The 17,279-nt window shown below is 40.0% G+C and overlaps 1 protein-coding gene across 1 annotated transcript in view; it reads right to left on the bottom strand.

The window, feature by feature from the left end:
* Positions 1 to 17,279, bottom strand: part of LOC132107135 (cyclin-dependent kinase 19-like) — a 51,447-nt gene that overhangs the window by 15,549 nt on the left and 18,619 nt on the right. The window contains exons 3-7 of the mRNA XM_059513347.1: positions 10,508 to 10,618; positions 8,809 to 8,949; positions 3,482 to 3,539; positions 2,640 to 2,771; positions 2,411 to 2,554 (exon numbers count right to left, since the gene is read on the bottom strand). Coding sequence (XP_059369330.1) covers positions 2,411 to 2,554; positions 2,640 to 2,771; positions 3,482 to 3,539; positions 8,809 to 8,949; positions 10,508 to 10,618 — 586 coding nt within the window. The remainder of the gene's footprint in view (positions 1 to 2,410; positions 2,555 to 2,639; positions 2,772 to 3,481; positions 3,540 to 8,808; positions 8,950 to 10,507; positions 10,619 to 17,279) is intronic.

The raw sequence follows: 17,279 nt of genomic DNA, 5'->3' as shown, positions 1-17,279 counted from the left end.
AGCATCTCTGATGGTATGGGGGTGCATAAGTGCATACGGTATGGGCAGCTTGCATGTTTTGGAAGGCTCTGTGAATGCTGAAAGGTATATAAAGGTTTTAGAGCAACATATGCTTCCCTCCAAACAACGTCTATTTCAGGGAAGGCCTTGTTTATTTCAGCAGGACAATGCAAAACCACATACTGCAGCTATAACAACAGCATGGCTTCGTCGTAGAAGAGTCCGGGTGCTAACCTGGCCTGCCTGCAGTCCAGATCTTTCACCTATAGAGAACATTTGGCGCATCATTAAACGAAAAATACGTCAAAGACGACCACGAACTCTTCAGCAGCTGGAAATCTATATAAGGCAAGAATGGGACCAAATTCCAACAGCAAAACTCCAGCAACTCATAGCCTCAATGCCCAGACGTCTTCAAACTGTTTTGAAAAGAAAAGGAGATGCTACACCATGGTAAACATGCCCCGTCCCAACTATTTTGAGACCTGTAGCAGAAATCAAAATTGAAATGAGCTCATTTTGTGCATAAAATTGTAAACTTTCTCAGTTTAAACATTTGCTATGTTATCTATGTTCTATTGTGAATAAAATATTGGCTCATGTGATTTGAAAGTCTTTTAGTTTTCATTTTATTAAAATTTAAAAAACGTCCCAACTTTTCCGGGATTCGGGTTGTAGATTGTTAACTGTCTTTCTTGAATGAACTGGCAATAAACAGAAAATAACTCGGGCTGGCCCCGCTTGGCACAACTGCTGTTGTTCTGTAGCATATGCAGCAAAAATATTTAAGATAAATTGACGGTTTCTTCTTAAACCAATCAGCGAGCTTGAATAGTGGAAGCATATTTTACTGTTTAATATTTATTTTTTGTTAATTATATATATGAAATGATGTTATGTTACGACTTAGACATTTTTACATATATGAACAATATTATTATTTCTTTTAATAGTAATTGGCGGCCCACCTGCAATACCATCGCCCACAGGTTGAAAACCACTGCCTTATATTACCTAGTGCTTTCAAAAGTGAGTACACTGTAAGTACCCCTAAGAGCATGTACTGTACAATAACATCTGTTATTATTACACAAAACTCTACCTGTATCATAACCTCAGTAGCAGAAAATGTAAATTCAATGAGAGTTTTTCAGAAGCACATGGCATCAAATTAGGTGCAAACACGCTTCCAGTGTTAAAAAACTATATTCACGCGATAGAAATCAGTGATCAAAAGTCATGGTAGTTATTTTTGCGGCTTATCTTATTGCATATGCATTTGAAGAAGTTTCTCTTTCAAATGCAAAGTGTAAGGGAAGATAGTATTTAAATAAATCATGTAAGGTGATTTACTGAGGTTTTGTAGCCAGTTTACTGGTATTTGCGCCATTATTTCACACCCAAAAAAGCATACTACACCTGTGTTTGTAGTAGATTACACATTTCTGGTTATCATCGGCTCTGCTCTTTCGCTAATTTGCACTGGTAGATTGCATTATTTAAATTTACCCTCTTTAGAAAAATCTGGTCCTACATATCCATGTAAAATGTGCTCTGTTTTCTGTGGCATTATGTTTTTGTTTTGGCTCTGTTTGACCTAGTTTTCCCTAATCTGCTTAATTAATCATTCAGTTTACCTGTTGTATGATTATCACATTAGTTTCCATGTGTTTGGCTCCTGCTTATGAAACCTCAGTTTTCCTTTAGTATTTGTCCATTTTCAGCTATACTTTGTGGTTAGCGAGTATTCTGCAGTTTTCTTGTGGCTTTATATATTTAAGACTGTTATAGCAAATTCTCCTTCATCGTGCGCTTCACTCACAACACCTCCAGCATGACAATCCAGAAGTCCAACTGAATATGTTGCTCTGTTTTCTGAGTTATGTCTATGAAATATCAGCATTTTTGGATGGGCAATCTATATTGTCTAATATTTTCTATTGTGTTCTGTACAATCATTTTCTGGTCTATTATTGTGGTATAATCTATTTCATATAAACCCACAAAACAGCACCATCAATGATGAGTCAATGATCACTGTGCAAACAGCTTCACATTATGTAACACTTAAGTTAAAACAAATGACTCAAAACAGTAACACTAATATATGCAAGTAATATATCAAAGGGGGAAGGACAAAATAATTCAGGCTTTATAGAAAGTAAAAAAAAAAAAAACATACAATATTTAAACTTAATGGAAATGCAAGAGGCAAGTCATAAATTGTAAATCTAGTAAGTTTATTTTTCCAGAAACTGCCACGACCAGTCATTCTGATTTATATTAACCTCAACTGATCAGTCTAACACAAGTGATGTAAAAATGTTTCTAAATCTAATGGATTCCTGAGAGTAGTTCAGCGAGGCAGAGTAAAGGTGGCCATAAGATACTGTAAGTTAAGGTCAGTCACCTGCTGGGAAGCCCATGACGCTGAATATGCGATCTAACTGGTCGTGATGGAAAGGATTGCTGGTCTTTATGTCTTCTTGTCGGCAATGAAAGATTGGTTCTGACGTCAACAGCTCCGCAAAGATACAGCCTATTGCCCAAATATCTGAAAAAAAAGGTCAAAGAATATTTAGTAGAGATATCAAAGAATACAGACAGACAGCCTGGAATACACACAGTGCACAACTTGCCGATTGCTTTTGTGTAGTGTCTCGCCCCGAGCAGTAGTTCTGGGGCTCGGTACCAGAATGTGACGACCACTGGGTCCAGATCGGCCAACGGCTTCAGTGGAGAGTTAAAGAGTCGGGCAAAACCCATATCAGCTAAGACACACAAACACAGAAAGCCATAAACAGCCCACTCCGATCATGTTTACAGATCATTTCAGCCCTAGGTGACCTATGCATTTTGTTTAATATTATTAATAACGGGTGGGTTTCAGGGGTCATGAAGTGACGATGTGGCATCATAATTATAATAATAAGTGTATTATTGAAATAGTGTTTAAATAATGCATAACATAACATTTGCATTGAGAACATTCTAGAGACCATTTCATCAGTGTTTCATCAGTGTTGCCAAGTCTGTGGTTTCCTCTTGAATTGGGCTACTCTTACACAGTTACAGCAAAACGCCCTCCTTTTTTTTGTCATAACCCATGAAAGATGAAATAGTTGTTCTGCTTACTGTACATGATGCGGCTCCAGTACTCAAATGAGTATAACACTGAAAGCCACAGTGTAACTAAACACAATACCAAATTCCACAGGCTGGTAAAAATAGTGTTGACAGCCCTGAACAGAATAGTTCCCAGAATAGTTTCTTATGTAAGACAATGGCTTCACATTTGCTAAGACTGGCCCTACAGCTGCCTAAGCTCTCTAAACCATGATAATATCACCTAAAAAGAAAACGATTAGACCAAAAATGCTTCAGGAGAATTACATTATATCTCATTTTCTTCATTTATAATTTGCAACTTAAATAAACACATTTTCAGTTGCAATCCTATGCCAAAGTCAGTATGTTTTACCAATTTTGACTCTTCCTCGCTCTGGGCCTTCCCCCATGACCAGGATATTGGCAGGTTTCTGAAAGACAAAGATCTCAGAATGATATGTAATGCTTTGGTGCTACGACAAAACATCTTTAACCAATGGATGTGCAAAATTTTAAATAAAATCTTGTCAGAATCATTCTAGAACAGTACAGATGTTTAACTAAAATCAGAGTAGTTTAGACTTGATTAACCATCACCTCTGTACAGTACTTTTTAAATCTTTTTAATGAAGTCATTTCTGTTCACCAAGGCTGCATTTTTTTAATCAAAATATGCTACTGATCTGTTGCTCATTTATTATTGCTGCTCAGTTATTAATAATGGTTCTTATTATCAATGGTAACAATGGCAGTGTTCTTGTAGCTGAATTGGTAGAGCATTGCTCTATGAAGCGCAAGGTTGTGGGTTCGATTCCCCGGGAACACATGATAGGTAAAAATTGATAGCTTGAATGCACTGTAAGTCGCTTTGGATAAAAGCGTCTGCTAAATGCATAAATTTTTTTTTTTTTTTTTTTTTTACTTTTTTTTTTGCTGCTTAATATTTTGTGGAAACTTTTTTTTTCCAGATTTCTTTGGTGAATAGAAGGTTCAAAAGAAGAGATTTCACAACATTATAAATGTGTTTACAGTCACTTTTGATCAATTAAATGCCTGTTTACTTAATAATAGGGTTAATTTCTATTAAGACACACAAACACATTTGAATGGTAGTATAACAGGGTGTCTTCATTAATATTGGGCAGCACAACGGTTGTCAACATTGATAATAATCAGAAATGTTTCTTGAGCAGCATATATGAATGATTTCTGAAGATCATGTGACACTGAAGCCTGCAGTATTGTTTATCTGTTCACACCTGCATGCAGGGGCGGACTGGCCATCTGGAGCACCGGGACTTTTCCCGGTGGGCCGCTAGCCAATGTGGGCCGGCCCACCCGGTACACAAATATATATATATTTTTTTTTTTTTTAATTGACGGAAATCATAATATTACATCTCTTTTCTACGCAAATGGATGAGTGAGTCGATCGCGCAGCCAACAAGCGCGTTTTTGTCTAATTTAGAGAGAGACAGATTCATCTGGTACAGCGAATTTCTCTGAGCAGCAGGCCACTGTATACGTTCACTTAAAACATAACCGACTGTGTTTACGAGAATACTTGCAGAGACAATTATTTTGAAATAATTGTGTGTGTATTTGTTCATTCAGAAGTTAGGATACCCAAAAGATGAATTAATTCTTTGTACGCGCATTGTCTGAAATGCTGCTCACAGCGCGTGCTTTGAACGAGTGCACGCAAGCTTCGAACGCGCGCAAATTGTTTAAAAAAGTTGAATCAGCAAGATTTAGAAACAAGTGAAAACGATCAACTACGATACATTTCACCCCTCCAAGCGAGTGAACAACGCGAATTTTAAATCACTATTCACGATAGCCCGTCGGGAAGAGCAGTGATACATTTTGGAGGCCGACTGCAAAACACAATAGCCCCTGGACGTCGGGCTAGCGATTTTGCGAGCCCTGCACCTCAGATCTATCCAGTTTGTGAACCACTGGTTTCCACAATGTTTTCGTTAAACAAAATAAATGATTATTTTAAAAGATTTACTCAAGAAAACGTAAAAAGAAAAGATTTTACACGAATCGGATCATGAACTTATATTACCGCATATTCATGCATCTGTTAACTGAATGCAAAGTGTGAGTTCTAGGAGAATGTTTGTCTCGTGATGAACATGTATCGCTCACTAGGAGTCGCTAAATGAACAGCTGCAGCACGCAGGTTATCTTTTTTTTCTTTTTTTTTTTTTCAATGGAGGATCAGTTGCCCTATTGGTTAAAATCCCCAAACAGTATACTTAAATATCAAATAAATAAATGACATCAAAACAGGGGCGTTTGCGTTTTGATGTGGTGGGCTGCTGTGGGCCAGAAAGTCCAGGGCCACTTTTTGGTCCCAGTCCGCCCCTGCCTGCATGAACCACATATCCATGACACTCATTTTGTTTATGGAAATATTCTTTCACAGGGAAGCTGTGGCAGGTGCTGAGCTATCGCTCTTCTAACTGCAACACTTATGGGAGATGGCATCTTCATTATACTAAATGTTGTTGCTTATAAAGGGACATCGAAATGGATCAGACAGACTGAAACACAGAGACGTTGTGGATCTGTATGTGATCGTGGGTGACTGGCTGTTGCTTCAGTAAGTAATGATGTCTTCTAATTATTCTGAGACACTTTAGTTTCTATGAGCCTTAATGAGATAATGTTGCTATGGGAACAGCAACCATAAGGTTTCTGTAATTCACACCACAATACTGCCATCTCAAAATTGCTATTATGATTCACAATAACTCACTTCAACAAATGTGTATTGTAAAACTGCAGGCCTCAATGTTGAAAAGCAAGCAATAATATTTCAGTAATTACCATTTATGCTTACGTTAAGATAATATCACTGAATGCAGACACTAGTCATGCCTCTACAATAATGTTAAAACAATGTTTATCTAGCACATTGCATTTATATTTAGTCATTTAGCAGATGCTTTTATCCAAAGCAATGGACAATGGAAGCTATCAACAAAAGAGCAATGATATATAACATTACATATATATATATATATATGGGACAAAACCCAAAAAATTCACCCAAAAAATGAAAATACTTATGCCGTTCCAAGCTTTTTTGTGTTTCTTTCTTCTTCTGAACACAAAAATAGACAATGTTTTTATGATTTAAAACCTGCCCTAACCTTACCCATATTCCATTTCAACAGGAGCAACTAAAACATGAACACATGCACACACACACACGTACTTATACTGTCAGGGATCGTAAGAGGCGAAGACTCAAGTGCAGGCAGATGAGGATTATTTATTTATAAATTACCAAAATAAACAAAAACAAATGAAAATGAAATGAAAAAACAGAATAAATTAAATTAAAATTAAATTTATTCATTTAGCAGACGCTTTTATCCAAAGCGACTTACAGTGCATTCAGGCTATCAATTTTAACTTATCATGTGCTCCCGGGGAATCGAAGCCCCAAACTTGCGCTTGATAGCACAATGCTCTACCAACTGAGCTACAGGAACACTAGAATAGCATTCATTCTTAATACTAGACTGAACACAGGACAGCCAGACATCAAAGACATGAACCAGTACATACAGTACGTGAGACAAACGAGCCCAGAACAGAAAACACAGGGACAAATTAAATCAAAGAATAAGGTAACGAGAGAACAGGTGAGTGGAGTTTAGAGGAAATGGAGTCCAGAGGAAAGGGAGAAACACAGGTGGAACAACTAAAACAATAATGAGATAACAAGAGGGGCGGGGTCAGAAAATAGACAGGAGAGAGCATATGGCACCAAATGAAACACAACTCTCACAAAAAGACAGTGTCATCTGGTGGCCCTCCCGGGCACACCAGCTGAAGACTGTGACACATGCACAAACACACACACGTGCGCATACACACACAAAAGGTTGAGTTATGTAACAAGTTTGTAGTTTCTACCAAAATAACTTGGCTGCCTCTGTTAGTAGAACAGTTTATCCAAAAATAGCAAATCTGTAATTATTTACCTGCCTTTATTTATAAAACGTATAGTTCTGGTCCTTGATTCTGATTGGCTGAGCCGCGTTCGAAGCTGTTGTAAATTACTCTACAAACACACACCTTTGTTTACTTCTGTGTGTTGCTCGGCAACCACTTTGTTAGAAGCACACCTGTTTCTGAGGAACTACATTGTTTGGTGGAAGAATACTGTTTTATTAATGTCATTACACTTTTTTTTTAAGTTTTATTCTGTGAAACCTTACTGCGTATATGGAATTTAATAACAGCTAAAAGGGTTTTAATCGCTCCACTTTGTTTCATGCCTTTCCACAGCTTCTTTGGGCTTATTTCTTTAGTAAACCATATGCTGTTATATTTTCAGAGAAAAACAAACATCACTTTTCCATATAACTATAAAGAAAGTGACAGGATGAAGCTTGACATACAGTTAATGACAACCTCTGCTGTATGAAAAAGAGCTGCATGAAAAAAAATACTAACATATGTGTTTAGAATGACCACTTTAATATGTAGCCCATATTCACTACCAACTATGGGTTTTTACCTCAACAAACCCCTCATTTGCTGCTTATTAATAGTTAGTAAGGTAGTTGTTAAGTTTAGGTATGGAGTCGGATTAAAGGATTAGAGCTAAAATATGTTCATGAAGAATAAGACATTAATATGTGCTTTATAAATACTAATAAACAGCTAATATGTGTGTAATATCCATGCTAATAAGACACTAGTGTTTCCTGATCAAAAACTGATTTACCAGTGAAGTTAAGTAAATAATGACAGAAGTTTCATTTCTGGGGGACCTCTCCCTTTTGAACTTACTTTTACACAACAGTAATAAACAAATAAATACAAGAGCACTGAATACCCTGCTGTTCCTGTTGCTGTTTGATGTTGACTAAGTCAAACAAGCTGTTGAGTACTGTAACAATCTCTATTTCTCTTATATACAACTAGGTTAATGATGGAGTGGGCTATTGATTGATGGGATTACATCACGGTGCAGAAACAATCCGTGTGTGACTCTTTCCACTGGATTCAATCCATATCAGTCCCAGTCTGTGTGCTGATGCTTTTGACGAACAGTAATACCAGCTGAACATTGCACAAATAGTTTAGTTTAGTTAAGATAAGACTGGATTATCCATTGTTGGATCAGGTATATAAGCAAAAACTGATTTACTGAAAAAAAAAGAGAGAGGGAGCCTGCTACAGCCTGCCAACTTTATTTTCTTCTTACTTTGACTGTCAAATAGTTTCTTACATAAAACTATTTGCATTGGTGGAAAATGTAGCCAGTGATTTAAATAAGCTAAAACACACCTTCACAAAATGCAGAATATAATCACAACCTAATATTGTACTTTTAAAAGTCATGTTCACACAGACCATGATGATACGGAGGTGCAGAGAGCCTTTTCACAGACTGGTGGCAGACATATCAATGCGATTACACTTATATTTTTTCACATTTGAAAAATTAATCTGCATGCATAACACTGTGCTTTGTGTTACACCCCAGCATCAAATGACAAAATGCTTGTCAACACTTTCTCTTTTACTGCTGTAATTCATTTTCATTTGAAAATCACAGCAGTGCATAGATTTATTTCTTTACTTTGTACTGCTGGAATAAATGGGAATGGAAAAAATAATTATGAGAGTTAAACATCATGCCTTGCAGTGTGATCAGGCTGTACTCACCAGATCTCTGTGCAGGACCCAGTTGGCATGAAGGTAATGGATGCCATCTAAGATTTGGTAAAGAAGAGACTTCACCATCCCCCTCGGTAGCTGCATGGGTTTCTTGTTGGCCTTTGATGCTCGATGAAATTTTATGATGTGCTACAACATAAGAAAAGGTTAAAGTTGCAAGAAATTTGTGTATTCACATTCTATAAACCTCTTTCCTATAGATTTTTTGCTGCTAAGGTCACGCACTACCAAATTAAGATCAGTAACATTAGGGTCCCTATTTTAACGATCTAAACGCAAAGTGTAAAGCGCACGGCGCATGAGCACTCAGGACGCGTGCTATTTTAACGACGGAAAAACGGTTGGCGCGCCCAGGCGCATGGTCTAAATGTGTTGTCCCTATTCTCTTAATAAGTTATGGGTGTTTTTTGGGCGTAACGTGCAATAAACCAATCAGAGTCTCATCTTCCATTCCCTTTAAGAGCCAGTTGCGCTTGTGCCATGACAGATTTGTTATTTACATGGTGGAATTTGGCAAGTGCAAAGACAGAATGCGTCTGCGAGATGAAACGGAGCTGCTCGTGTGCGAGCAAATAGCCTAATTCTGATACATGCAATGACTATCCATTATGACATGTAGACATTTATATATATACGCTCTTTAAATAACAAAGAAAAAACATTGCGCCAGACTTTAGACCAATTTTGAGTGTTGCGTCACATTGCGCCGGGTGTATGATAGGGCCCTAGATCTCTGCTGAACTCTCAACTTTTTCAACTGATGAGGTGGCAACCATCAGAGCAATCAAATTTCAGAAACAATGCTAATCACACAGAGGGCCCTGCAGATCCTAAGTGTCAAGGACAATAAGGGCCAGCAGATTTACTAAACAGGGCAAATTAGCATTACAGCATAATCCCTTAACAGTGTAGATGGGAGTGGAAAGTTCTGCGGGTGATTTACTGACAACGCACAAAATGAACAGATGCACCCTAATCAGTTCCATAATAATGATGATTCGATGATATTTTGGTGCATGCAATCTACTAACAAATGCTAATGGTGCATGCTATATTTGGGCAGTAAATAATGGCTTATAATACCAGTAAATAGACTAGTGCAAACCATAGTAAATCACGCTGCATCGTTCATTTAAATACTCTTCTCCATTTAATTTAGCATCTCAAAGGGAAACACTTACAAAATGCCTATGCAGGAAGATCAGCCACAAAAATGACTGCGTTCACACTTTTCATTGCTACTTTCACTGCACATCTTAAATGGTGAAACTGTAAATCCTGACAGTCGTTTTTAACACTAAAAGAAGGTTCGCGCTGGCGAAGCTATTAATAAATCTGGCCCTAAGTGTCTTAATGTATCAGAAAATTTTAACTTTTAACATGGCGATGTTTGTTCAGATAGTGAAATGTGATGCACAACTCAACTCAACCATACGAAAACACATTTAACAATTAATTTATTTAACAATTTAAAAATGTGTTTTAAACATTAATGATACATAAAAAACATCATAGTGATTACCATTTACACAACACATTTTATCTTTAAAATACAATACAATACAATACTGTCGTACAGTTTACGTGCAAATGGCAGAAATGCAATGATGATTGCAATGAAGAAAACAAAGCCAGGGTCTTTGAATTCCTTTAACTTGACACAGACACTTGACATGTGTGTACTTACCCACAGGTCATGCTCAGCATAGTCAAAGAGGAGCCAGACTTTGCGGTCACTGTGAGAGAGAAATACTTTCTGCAGGGCGATGACATTAGGATGCTTTAACTCTCTCAGCAACTGCAGGAAGACAGAGAGACATATTTGTCTCTGGTCCATTGATCTAAATTAAATTTTCAGACCATATGGTGTAGATGCAAGAATGGAAAAATTAAACCAAATATTTTTTTTCTTTTTATTTCCCAGTTAAAACGAGTGGTTTTGTACAGCTAGAAATAACTGGAAGCAACCCCCAAACTCTTCTGGTCCAATCAATCAAAACATATGTGGTGACCAAGTGAAGCATTCAATCATAAAGGTGTGTGACGCTTACATTTACAGTGTTAAAGGGGTTCTATTATGCTCTTCTACAAAGTCTTGATTTTGTTTTGTGGGTGTACTAGAACAGGCTCTCATACTAGGTTGTTCAAAAAACACAATATTTTTTCAAATATTTTACATTATTACAGCACCTCTCTCCCCAGTCTGGCATGAACAGCTCGAATAGTTCGTGTTTCAAATGAAGGCCCGCCTTCTGAAATACGAAATGGGCTGTGATTGGTTAGCTGAGCAAGTGTGTGCTGTGATTGGTTAGCTGGGCTAGTGTGTGCTGTGATTGGTTAGCTGGGCCAGTGTGTGTTGTGACTGTGTGTGTTGTGATTGGTTAACTGGGCCAGTGTGTGTTGTGATTGGTTAGCTGGGCCAGTGTGTGTTGTGATTGGTTAGCTGGGCCAGTGTGTGGTGTGATTGGTTAGCTGGGCCAGTGTATGGTGTGATTGGTTAGCTGGGCCATTGTGTGTTGTGACTGTGTGTGTTGTGATTGGTTAACTGGGCCAGTGTGTGTTGTGATTGGTTAGCTGGGCCAGTGTGTGTTGTGATTGGTTAGCTGGGCCAGTGTGTGCTGTGATTGGTTAGCTGGGCCAGTGTATGTTGTGACTGTGTGTGTTGTGATTGGTTAACTGGGCCAGTGTGTGTTGTGATTGGTTAGCTGGGCCAGTGTGTGTTGTGATTGGTTAGCTGGGCCAGTGTGTGGTGTGATTGGTTAGCTGGGCCAGTGTGTGCTGTGATTGGTTAGCTGGGCCAGTGTGTGTTGTGACTGTGTGTGTTGTGATTGGTTAACTGGGCCAGTGTGTGTTGTGATTGGTTAGCTGGGCCAGTGTGTGTTGTGATTGGTTAGCTGGGCCAGTGTGTGGTGTGATTGGTGAGCTGGGCCAGTGTATGGTGTGATTGGTTAGCTGGGCCAGTGTGTGTTGTGACTGTGTGTGTTGTGATTGGTTAACTGGGCCAGTGTGTGTTGTGATTGGTTAGCTGGGCCAGTGTGTGTTGTGATTGGTTAGCTGGGCCAGTGTGTGGTGTGATTGGTTAGCTGGGCCAGTGTATGGTGTGATTGGTTAGCTGGGCCATTGTGTGTTGTGATTGGTTAGCTGGGCCAGTGTGTACTGTGATTGGTTAGCTGGGCCAGTGTGTGCTGTGATTGGTTAGCCGGGCCAGTGTGTACTGTGATTGGTTAGCCGGGCCAGTGTGTGCTGTGATTGGTTAGCCGGGCCAGTGTGTACTGTGATTGGTTAGCTACGCCAGTGTGTACTGTGATTGGTTAGCTAGACCAGTGTGTGTTGTGAATGGCTCCACTCTGCGCCTGGTCAGGAAATGTCATGCCCCTTACCATAGCAGCCTGCGAGCTTCAGTGTTAATATTGCAGGAAAGCTAGCGTGTCTCTGAAATAGTGATAACATTTGTAACAGCTCAACAGGTCTCGTGCCATTCATCAATATTTGTGATATCACAATATGCGTTGGTAGTCCAAAGAAGTCATTCATCGTAGTTTTTGAAAAGTGATTTGTGTTAAATAAAATATCTCCTTTTAAATTGGACTTTGAGCTTTGTAAGTTAGCAGATCTTTTTTATGCTCAAACAGCAACATTACAGACTAACTAAAGGTGTAAAAGCATAATAGTGACCTGGCTGTGTTTGAGTGCAGGATGGGTGTAGAAATCAGAAACGCTTCCCTTCTGGAGGCACATTTGAGATTAACATGACAAGGTGATTTGTCTTATTTGTCCATTTGTGATCGGAGCACATGAGATGGATGTTAATCCCAGGTGTAAACAATGTCACTCTGTTGTTTACACAAAGGTCATTGTGTTTTTTCTTTTTTTTTGTCTTAGTCAAACAAACCCAAAGTGTGATACAATATAATTCCATTTAAACTTCCATAAAACTGTTGAATTGTCTTGGCACATATTTGAGAAAACAGAAAGCGGTTTAACTTCAACGAAGTATTATAACAGCTCCTACATTATAAACACAGACTGTAAAGCTCCTTTGACATAATCTGTATTGTATAATGCACTAAATAAATTAAGGTGACTTGACTTGACTATGAAATCTGAGGCAGAATATTTCAATGAAATCCAAGTTACAGATTACAGACTTTATTTTTATTTTTTTCTAGGGTGCTAATAATTTTAATCTTCTTTGCTCATATTTACCAAGAGGGCCAATAATTCTGACAACAACTGTAATACAAGTCAAAATCTTTGTTAAGTATCTCAATCAAATGACATGGTGTGGTCAAGTGATTACAGAATTTGGGCTGGTTACTGCATATCTGCAAGTTCAAATCCCATAAGAGTTGATTCGTAAACAACCACCACTGAACACTAAAGCAAGGCAGGTAGCTCCAGAGGAACTACAATCCATTAACAAAAAAGTTAGAACAATACTGTGATTTTGTTTCCTAAAGATCTTGTTTCGAAGTTTATTTCATTACGTTGTTCTTGTTTTCTCTTTTCATGTGTTTACTTCATGATTTCCTAGGTTTCTGAATGTGTTCTTGTCGATTGCCTTAGTTACTGATTACATTGACCTGTGTTAAGTTGCTCATTTCTTTGGTGTATCTACAGACCCGTGTTTCAGTTCACTTTTGTCCAGTCTCACCTATGGCTTGCAATGTTTCTGCATTTCTCCTGTGATCCCAAGGTCCAGAGTGTTTTGTTTCCATTTAATAAGTACCACTTTGCAGATTGGTCTACGTTTCTTATCTATATATATATATATTGTGACGAGTCAGCTGCCTCCTCCCTGATTGTCACCGGCACCCCGTCCTAAATCGCACCCCTTCACCAGGCTCCCGACTGGAGTGGGTGTGTGAGAGGAGGGGCGCTGGACGAGTCAGGGCTGGCGGTGTGTGATGGGGCACACCTGAAGGAAATGGAGCCATGGAGCCTCATCACCGGCGCTGTTTAAAAGCCCAACGCGCCTCTCCTCGGAAGACCGGTCTCTTCTCCGTGCATGCACACTGGTGTCCTCGTGGGTCCAGGAAGGGTGCGTTGAGGGACTCCCGCGCCACCAGAGACGTGAGCTGCCGGACCCACGATCCGGATGGGAACTGCACCCGTTTACACGGCCGTCGGGCCAGGATGCCGGGCCGTCCTTCCCCTGCCAGCGCCGTGGACAACGAGAGGAACGGCTAGAGGAAGCCGCCGCCGCCCCTCGCGCCCCGGACCGAAGAGGGGAGCGCGTGCGGCCGCCGGACTACGCCAGTGTCTCTCCCATGTGTCTCCAGTGCTCCATCCTCCAAGATTCCCCTCCTGTGTGAACCCTGAGGTGTGTGCAATGTGTCTGTTCCCCCCACTGACAGCTGTGGATTCCCCCATCCCGTTTGTCCTGCCGGAACCAACCTCAATCTCTGCATCTCTCCCGTACTCTCCATTACAACATCAAATAAACTAACACGCTCTTACCTTCTGTCCCAGTGTCCATTTGTTACAAAATGTTTCTGCAACATTTAAGGAAGTGAAAGTCTTTAATCAAAGAATGCAACTCTGCCTGCACCATTTACTCCAGTTACAAAAAATCTGCACACCACTGCATGAAACAAAGTTAATCTGCACTTCTTCCAGTGCTGTGATGACAACGCCATTTTTGCCGTGCCCAAACTGCCCATATGGCAACTCTGTAACAGGTAAACATTTTGTCAGTTCATAACAAAAGTAAACACTTACAGAAATTAAGTGATATTAACTTTTGTTTGTTTTTATACACTTTATACACTCAGAGCGAATTTGTTACTATACACTAGCATACACAGTTTTTTGTAGCTAGCATCGTACATGCTTATAATGAAAAAGTAAGACGTTACTTACCACTGTACTATGAATTACCACAGAAATTACTTACTGAGTGAAGTAACATATAGTATATTGACTTCATTCATGTGGCCACAACCTATCCATGAACCCTCTTTAGCACAGTGGTAAACAAAAGCCCTTGTGAACATTAAACACTAGCAGGTCTTTCCAAAAACACATAAATAACACAAATTCAGACTTGTGGGCACAACCTGGAACATTCAACCATCCACCTCAGTGCTTTGTTTCACAGCTCCAACTTGGCTTATTGAGCCCTTGGGTGAGCAAATCACGTCCAACTTATATCAGGTCTAACTTTCAAATATAAGTTGGCACAACTACTGAACTACTAATGACAGGTTCTGTATAGCAGGAGAACCCATACCAATGGTCATGGAAAAGCCCATCAAAAGCCTTGGACGTTGGTACACTGCAAACCTTACAAACTCAAAACAGGTGGAACAACTCAGGCAATAGACAGCCAGTGGACTCAAGAGAATGGTACAGCTCTTCCTTAAACGTCTAGTTTAAACATGCCCCCACTTCTACGTCACTGTGTGGGAAGATTTGCATAACACACAAATGTTGACGCAAAGAAGGAAAGCTTGACTTTTATTATCGCTGTTGCATGTTATGTAGACGCTGTGTGATTTGCTGTGAAAATGAAAATACTTTGTTTGGTCTTCATAAAGAGGACACAACTACAAATTAGTGGTTAAGTTGTATTTACAACACTGTTCCAGAACAGCTCAAACCAAATATTTAAGTGTGTGCAGTGCATTTTATGGAGGACTGTTTTCGTGAACCTGGGAAAGTAGCCTACAATGCCATCGTTTGTAATGGGTTTTATTGTTTTTGTCTCATCGCAGCGGTGTTCTGACCAGGACACACATGACAGTATATTAAGGGGTGTGACAATTCCATCACATGCTTGAGTTATTCGGCCAATCAAAATGCACTGGATAGCTAGCCAATCAGTGTACACCTTGCATTTCAGACCGATGAGCTTTTTAAAAATCGACACGTTTCAGAAGGGGGGGGCAAAGAGGAACAACAATAATGTACAGTATGTGGAAAATAATATGTTTTTTGAATCTTAAAATGCATAAACACATTGCATTACACCAAATACATAAAATAATGTTATTTTTTAACAACGTCATATCCCTCAGCCCTCAGGATATGGTGGGGCAAGTCCAATATGGTAGAGGGGAACTTGGGTTGGGAATAATAACACCTTAATAGCAAAAGGCAACAACAAAGGAACAATGACACCTGGTGATGGAGGAGGTACGCCATCAGGTTGAAGCAGCTAGATGCGCTAGAGCAGTCTCCAAAGCCCAACAAGGATGCTGGATGAGGTGGAAAGTTATAGAGTGGCGTAAAATCAATTGGAGACCAAGAGAGTATCATATATATATATATATATATATATATATGTATGTATGTATGTGTGTGTGTGTGTGTGTGTGTGTGTATAAAACTAGCTTTCTAATCTTTTTGTATTCTATCCGTTTTCTTTTCACTTATACAATTAACAAAAGCAAAAAAAAGACCTCTAACACTAGCTTGCTCTATTATTTTTCTATTCTGTTTTCTTTTTATTTATTATATGTCACGAAACGCACACAAACAGGTAGATCCAAATGCAGTGTTTATTAGGGTATCCAAAATCAATAATCCAGTCAGGCAAAGGTCGAAATACAGGTAAGCAGTCCAAAAACAAGAAACATGAACAATGGCAAGGAAACACAAAAAACAGGTTGACATTAAACAAGGACTCCATAACCATGACAGAAAGAAACCGGGTATTTATAGGCATGTGCAAACAATGTAAGTGGGGAAAGCTGTGTGCAATGAACTGTGATGAGTCCAGACAAAGGTTTGTGGGAAATGCAGTTCCTAAAGTGGGGTGACGATATGGGGAAGTGAGACCTCTAGTGGACACCCAGGGATACACGGACCAGACACTGTGACACTACCCCCCCCCCCCTCTAAGGAGCAGCTTCCAGATGCTCCTCTGAAAAAACAACAAAAAACAAACCAAAGAGTCAGAGAGGGTGGTGGAAAGGTGGAGGATCAGGGGGAGGGACGGAGGGCCAGGTCCGTGTGGAAGTGGAGTGGCCGGGAACCAGGACAGAGACAGCACAGCAGGAAGCCAGGGTGGAGCAGGCGGAACTGAAGCCCTTCTTGGACCTAACATGGGGAACAGGAGCCCGCCAGGGCGGAGTAGAGGACCATCACAGCCGAGCCGACGAGACAGAAGCCCACCAGGGCGGAGCAGAGCACCACCACAGCCATGCAGATGAGACAGAAGCCCACCAGGGCAGAGCAGAGGACCACCACAGCCATGCAGATGAGACAGAAGCCCACCAGGGCAGAGCAGAGGACCACCACAGCTTAGCAGACAGGATAGAAGCCCACCAGGGCAGAGCAGAGGACCACCACAGCCGAGCAGACAAGACAGGAGCCCCCCAGGGCAGATCATAGGACCACCACAGTGGAGACGATGGCACAGGACAGCAAGACTCCGTGGCTGTGATGAGATGGTAGATGGCCTCCATGGCCATGACAGGGCAGGCGGTTAGTTCACCGATGGCCTCTATGGCCAT

The sequence above is a fragment of the Carassius carassius genome, chromosome 27 (genome assembly GCF_963082965.1).
Source record: "Carassius carassius chromosome 27, fCarCar2.1, whole genome shotgun sequence".
Taxonomy (NCBI): Eukaryota; Metazoa; Chordata; class Actinopteri; order Cypriniformes; family Cyprinidae; genus Carassius; species Carassius carassius.
The sequence above is the reverse complement of the archived record's forward strand: the minus strand, read 5'-3'. Positions and strand labels throughout refer to the sequence as shown.